This window comes from Hippocampus comes, unplaced genomic scaffold (assembly GCF_001891065.2).
Source record: "Hippocampus comes isolate QL1 unplaced genomic scaffold, H_comes_QL1_v1.1 scaffold299, whole genome shotgun sequence".
NCBI lineage: Eukaryota > Metazoa > Chordata > Actinopteri > Syngnathiformes > Syngnathidae > Hippocampus > Hippocampus comes.
In genome coordinates this window covers 357,885-364,498 of record NW_017805694.1, presented here as the reverse complement: position 1 = coordinate 364,498, position 6,614 = coordinate 357,885, and the positions used below count along the sequence as shown (strand labels likewise).

Below are 6,614 nucleotides of genomic sequence, written 5' to 3'. Positions count from 1 at the left end.
GTTGGACACGGACGGCGTCGACCTGCTGGTGTCGTTCCTCAAAGTGAGTCTGGCCGCAATCTGGCAGGAGCCCGAGCCGCCCTTGACCTCCTTTCTCTGCTCCTTTTTTTTGTTTTGTTTTTTTTTTCTTTCCTTGGCACGTCGCAGTACGAGTCGAAAAGGAGGATCTCCGCCGACGAAGCCGCGAGGCGGCCGTTCTTCGGGAGCCTGGGGGCTCGCGCGCGCACGCTGCCAGAAAGTGAGTAAGAAAACGGCAGCCGAGCGCGGGAATGACGTGCGCGCCGCGGCTCTGACCCCCCCCACTGCCTCTCTGGCAGACGTCTCCATCTTCGCGTTAAAGGAGGTCCGCTTGCAGAGAGAGCCCGGCTGCCGGAACTCCTCGTACCCCGAGTCAGGTGAGGCTGGAGTCGCTACCCCCGCACGGGCACTTAGGGAGCGCCGACAATCGCAAACGTCTTTGAAAGCCGCCCGGGAGGGGGCGGACAAACGTCGCAGATTTGCGGGACTTGTCGTGGAAACGGCACGCTTGCCAGAAACCCCCCCGGGCGTCCGGCGGCCGGAGCGGAGGCGCATTTGCCGGGAGTGACGTCACAGTCGTTCACCGTGTTCGGAACTGCCACTACGACAGAATGCGCCCGCAAAATCACTTCTTCCTCTCCAGTGGATTTTTCATGACTTTTTATTTTCATTTTGTTTCTTGCATCCTGTGAGTTTTAGTTGCGCTCTTCGAGCCGCTTTGCTCGTTTTTATTGTTATTCTTGGTTTTAATGCCATTTTAGTTTGGGAGGGGGGGAGTTTAGTTTTTATTACCGGTAGTTTTAAGATTAGCTTTGGGGAATTCTTACTTTTTAATTAGTTGACTAGTTTTAGTGTTAGCTTTAGTTTTTTTTCCATGTAATTAGTTGTCGTCGTAGTGCAAAATGAAAACATTTCAAATCAAACCCAAAAGCTTGTTCCGCGTGAAATAAAATAGTCAAGAAGAAAACCAAGGACTTTATTTTTCCTATGATTTGTAATCATAGATTGTTGGTTTCAGTTGTCGGTTTTTTCCCCCCCTAATATTGTGTCCGCTAACAAGAGTATTTTTTTCGATCGTCGTTTTCATTATTTTTCTTGTTTCTAGTAAGCTTGCCAACCACTGAAAAGCTCCGACGTGATTTGGATGCGGCTTGTCGTCGTGGAGCTTTGTCATCCGAGACAATGGAGAACCTTTCATTTCATCACCTACGATTGGGTTCAGATCTTGTTGCTGCTGTGCTGACGGTGTCCGAGAGGAAACTGGGGTGGGGGGGGGGGGGAATTTCCCCCTAACCGTTGCCTTTGTTGTTTGCAGGTAACGGCAAGAGCAGAAGACAAAGCATGCTCTTTTAGATTCTTGGGACTCTCGTCTGGAGTTTTTCTCCAAGATGATTTGGAAAGAATCTCTTGAGTTTCTTTCTGGATATGGTGGTGGAGCATCATCAACCTCAGCCTCACCCCCCCCCCCCCCCCCCCCACCCCCCTGCCCCCGCCCTGACCTGGAGATTCGAGATATTTATAAAGAAGAGAGAAAGTGCTGCTAAAATCCCAACGTCACTTTAAGGACATGCACCGTGGAGAGATTTGCAAGCTTTTTGACGTGGCCAACTGTGTTGTTGTGATCTTCCTCGTTTTTCATACGTACAACTCTACGGGGGGGGTTCATTGCCTCTTCAAATGTTTTGGACTCCCTTGCCCTTCATCCTTGACTCAATGTTTGGCCATGTATTTTGCAGGACGTTGTTTGTGTATAATTGTTTCTGCCGCTATGTGGAATTTTATTGCCGATGCCCTCTCCTGAGTAGAGGGCAAGGAAAATGAAATTGAAAGTTTCAACAGAACATGATTTATGATTTTTACTCTTCATGGTTAAAAAAAAAAAAAAAGTCACAGCATTCAAGCATTTAATGCTCAGTTTATTGAAAATGGACGACATTCTTAATCTTCACAATACAAAATTAAACCGAATACATACTGTATACCACGTCCAGTATAAAAAAAGAGGAAGAACTAAAAATAAAAAAAAATAAAACCCAAAACAGGCTTTTCATTCATTTGAAAGGGAAAGGAAGGCAGGACACAAAAATGAAGGCACAGCCGGTACTATCTGAGAAGCATAGTGCATATTTTACACCCCCCAAAAAGAAAAAAAAGGAGGAGGAGGAGAGGTTATGAATGAGCTCCGAGCGAGAGTTTAGCAGCTTGCGATATGGCTTTTCTTTTTCTTTCCCGAGTGCTTTCACCACTGCAAACTCAAGCGACCCAAGTGCAAAAAAATAAAAAATAAACTCCAAGATGAAACACAAATGAGGTCACAAAACTGTCCCAAGAGCAAGTTGACCAGAATGAAGACAAGGTGACATGGGGGGGGCGGGGGAATCAGCATTTGTGGGCACTCGGGGACGTGGAAGAGGAAGAGGAGGGCGTTCCTTCCAGGCTTGGCAGAGGGAGAGGCATGTGTCCGTTGATGAGGCTGGGGAACTGTGGAGGAAGAGAAAGGTGGGCCCACGGTTAGGAGAGAAGGGGGTCGGCGGAAGCGGTGTGAAAGGCTCGCTTTCCGGTGAGGAACCGCCACATTGTCACAGCTCGCGCTTCCTGTTATTTGTTCATTGTGCCGCTTCCTGTTCGTCTCTGTCCCCCCCCTCCCCGAGCAACGCACGAGTCCAAATTATCTTGTGAAAGGCCACCCGATGACTTTTACAAGCCCACCTCCATGAAATTGGATTTGGTGGGGAGCGTTCGGCCACTAGGATGGAGGACGTTCATTTTGTTTGGAGTCCGATCAGATTTCTTCAAAGTGTTGCCACATCGGTCGAAAGTGCCCGCCCGGGACCTTCGCAAACACTCGTGCCAGCCCACGCAACTCGGACGGCGGTAGCGGATCGCTGCCGTGTAATTGTTGAAGTCAATCGAGGAGCTTCCTTGACTCAAAGGTCGTCCTTTGCAACCATCCATCTTGTGGAATCTCTCGCCAATTCGAGTCGGGTACAAATCGAAGTGGGGAGCGGGCGGGCGCTCGCTTCGGTTGGCGGCGTTTCTTTGACGGTTCTTCCCGCGTACCGAATTTTGGCCCCCTCGAGGCTCTGACACGAGTTGGCTTTGCTGTAATTGCGGCAGAACGCCACTACGATGTGGCGGCGCTGTTTTACCCAAACAACGTTTGAAGAAAAACACACTTCCAACTCCGGTGATTATCGTCGGCAAAAACGAACAAAATCGAGAGAAAAGGCAACTAACTGCAACTGCGCCTTATGTTTCTCAAACTAATATGAGCCAAAATGTCCTTTGAGCTTTTGAGGCTCATTGGGGATGGATTTATTGTGGTATTGCTGTACAGCCGTACACAAGAAGGAAGGTCCCTAAAATGCAGCACGTTTCTTTAGGATACAAGACACTTTTTTTTTTAAATCTTGCACCTGCCAAAAAAAAAAAAACAAAAAAACAACAACAACACATGGACAGTTGTCTGCCCTCTGATTGGTCGGTTGCAGCCCGACGCATTGCGGTCAGTTTTGGCGAGCAATACGCACAACTATTTCTTGTCATGGTATTCATTCACGTTGATTGTGAATCGGGATGCTGCCTGCTCTTAGATTGCTGCCCCCCCCCCCCCACTCCGGCCCCCCGGTTCAGTGTTGCAAGCTGATCTAACCAAAGTGTTCTTAAGAGGTGGCTTGAGTGGCTCATCTAAGTCTAAATGCAGGTCGCGAAGGCGCGGCCCACCAAAGGAGCATCCGCGGCGGGCTCATACGAGCGCGCTTGCGTGTGACGAGAGAGGACCGGATCTCGCCGAAAACCGGTCGCCCCTGTTGGGGCCTGGTCGGCTCCCCTGGGCTCAGACAGGAAGTCTTGGCAGGATTTCCTCTCCCGAGCCGCAGCGCAGAAACCGGACACCCCCCGCCGCTACGTCCGATTAGTCGCACAACTGCGCTCGTCCGTTGCGGCGACGGAAAAAAAAAAGAAGAAAAACATCTTGAAAAGTCTTTGCCGCCGTTTGCCACCCTCATACTTGATGCGGCTTCAATATCTGCATCGGCAAAGACAGACTGCGCATCGACTTCTACCGACGACGACTGGAAGCAGCGCAGCCAAGAGGCAAACGCAGGCGGCGGACGGGCCGTTGGCAAGAAATGAAGACAATTTCCTGGAGCGGATCTGAAGTCGTCGTACGCGTCGGTCGCTGTTTGGGGCCAACTTGCAATTTTCCACAGCTTCTCAATGAGGTTTTTGCTCTTGAAACGACAGACTGTCCGCCCGCTTTGGCGGATTTTGGCCTGACACCCGCCGCTTCATGCGACCCGGACGCTGCGCGAAAACAAATGCCTTCTCAGCCAATTGCGTTCCGCTCCGCATCGGCATCGACTCGAACAATCAAGTCTTCTTGACTTACTGAGGGCAGATTCTTTTCAAATTGTGGTCGCCGGCGACTACTTTTGCAAACGGGTTGTGTTAGTTTGCTTTGTTGTTGTTGTTGTTTCTCCCCCCCCCCCCACCGCCCTTTCTCGCTCACCTGAAACAAGGAGCCGTGGCCCTGCAGACGGGCGGGGCTGAGCGGGGCCACGGGGCTGAGGCTGCTCCAGAAGTGGATGCCGGACAAGAGCGGACTGTGAGTCAGCAGCAGACCGGAGGGAGTCTGGAAAAAAAAAAGAGCACCGAGAAAAAGGCGGAGGAGACGTCAAGAGGAGTGCGCCCAACGGCTCTTGCGGGGCTCGTGCAAAACATGCTGAAAATGCAAAAAAAAAAAAAAGGCCAGCGGCTTTTTGGCCCTTTGGAAAAACAAACTGGCGGAGCAGGAAGGAAGTCTGCGGTTTCTCCTCTGGAATACAGGGGTGACGTTAGGGCGGCGGCGGAGGGAGGGGCGGCGGGGGGCTGTTGTTGACGAAGAGGGGGGGTAACGGCAGAGAAAACATATGAAATCAATTTCTCTCTCTGCGGCTCTTCCACTCCCCCGCCTCGTGTCACCTCAGAGAAGCGAGCCAGTGTTGCGGCCCCGCTCGCGTTATTAATGGAATTATCGCAGCATCTGGCATCGCTTAAGGGCCCCTTCCCTCCGCCGGGGCCGGGTCTTGTTTTCAGCCTCCTCGCACTTTGGCCGCCCCGCCTGGCAAACGCCGGATAGCGACGAGCGTTTGACGGCCGCTCTTCTGCCGACACGGCGGCGAGAGGCCCTCCGGGTCCCCGACGACGGCCCGGGAGCCCTCGCCCGACATCCGCCCGACAATCGCTGCCCGTTCATTAGCGAGGCATGGCCGAGTGGCCCGATACCAGCCGCCGATACTTGAGGCAAATGGCGACATCCGGCACCGAGCGAGTCCGCGGAGGGATCGGCGAGGACTCAAAGTTCACACTCGCGCCGGGATCAGAAAAAGCTGCCATCCGGCGGCCCGACTATTCCCGATACGCTGCGCGACGCCTTCCGAAGAAGCGAGCCATTTCATGAAAAAAAGCGACTTCCCCTGCGTGAGCTTTCAGAATGGCCCCGCGCTCTCGAAATTTGCTCACGTCCACGGAAAATGCCGCCGACGGGCTCGCGGCTGGCATCGCTCGCTGCGCTCTCACGAGCAAGCCTTAAGATGACGCAGATTTGAAGAAAGAAACCCCCCCTCCGCCCCCCCCAAAAAAAACGCGCACAGCGAAGAATACGCGCGGCGGCCGTTTGGGCGGCTTCTTCGCCTGCCATGTCGAGGCGCCACTTGGGGGCCAGTTTTGCCACGCGCTTGAAGTTTGAGGTGAGCGTTTGTGCTCTCGCGGTCTCCCGTCCCGAAAAGTTGCAAAGTTGACCCCTCCCTGCTTTTATTGCAGGAGCTCTTTGAAAACGAAACGCGTTTTGACAGCACACTCGCTGAAATGCCCTCACATGCGGGCAAGGGGAGCCACGGCGGCAGCATTGACCGTCGGAGGCGCAAAAACAAGAGCGGCTCCTTCCTTCCGATCGCCAACGCTCGTCTCTTTGTTCGCGAAGACTTCAAGCGGTCCAATGATTGTTTTTTCCACCCCCCCACGGCCCACCCGCGTCGGAGTCAACGCTCGCCTTTCCGCACCCCGACAAAAGCATCGACGTGACCGCTCAAAAGCGCTCGGCCGGAGAATCTTCGGGACCCCGAGGCGGGAGTCGCCGTCGCTCGCGTGCTCACCTGCGCCGTAAAGAAGGCGGGCGTGAGCGATCCGGACGGCAGCGCCGGACTGTTGAGGGCGATGGAGCCGATGTCGCTGCCCGCCAGCAGCAGGGAGGGGGGCGTGATGTCCAGCGCTTTGGGCCTTTTGCTCCTGGCGGGGAGCCCGTCTCCTCCGCGACGAGTCGGGGACGAGGACGCCAAGGAGGCGGAGCTTCCGCCGCCCCTCTTCTCCGGAGGCGGCCGCGGGTCTCGCTCCCTGCGCCCGGACGAGAGGTTGAGGGGCTGGGCGCTGTGCTCCCACAAGTCCTCCTCCTCCTTCTGCTCCTCCTCCTCGTCGTCATCCTGGTTGGCGGGGCCGCGCGGCGGGGAGCCGTAGGCCTCGGCGTCGTTGGCGCCGAAGCGGATGACGGAGCGCGGCTGGTGGCGAAGCGCCCGCAGAAGCTGCGGCCGCTGGCGGAGCGAGGCCACGCTGAAGGACGA

General features: G+C 54.3%; 1 protein-coding gene and 1 long non-coding RNA gene across 2 annotated transcripts in view; one reads left to right on the top strand and one right to left on the bottom strand.

Moving 5' to 3' along the window:
* On the top strand, positions 1-2,048 carry LOC109522955 (uncharacterized). The gene is made up of 4 exons (XR_002169667.1): positions 1-43; positions 148-238; positions 318-395; positions 1,334-2,048. It is a non-coding gene; the product is annotated as an uncharacterized LOC109522955 (long non-coding RNA).
* LOC109522949 (ETS domain-containing protein Elk-3-like) overlaps positions 1,917-6,614 on the bottom strand; it is an 8,309-nt gene continuing 3,611 nt past the window's right edge. The window contains 3 exon segments of the mRNA XM_019881774.1: positions 1,917-2,499; positions 4,529-4,651; positions 6,153-6,614. The exon segment at positions 6,153-6,614 is cut by the window's right edge and continues 47 nt beyond it. Of these exon segments, the coding sequence (XP_019737333.1) occupies positions 2,398-2,499; positions 4,529-4,651; positions 6,153-6,614 (687 nt within the window). The 3' untranslated portion in view covers positions 1,917-2,397.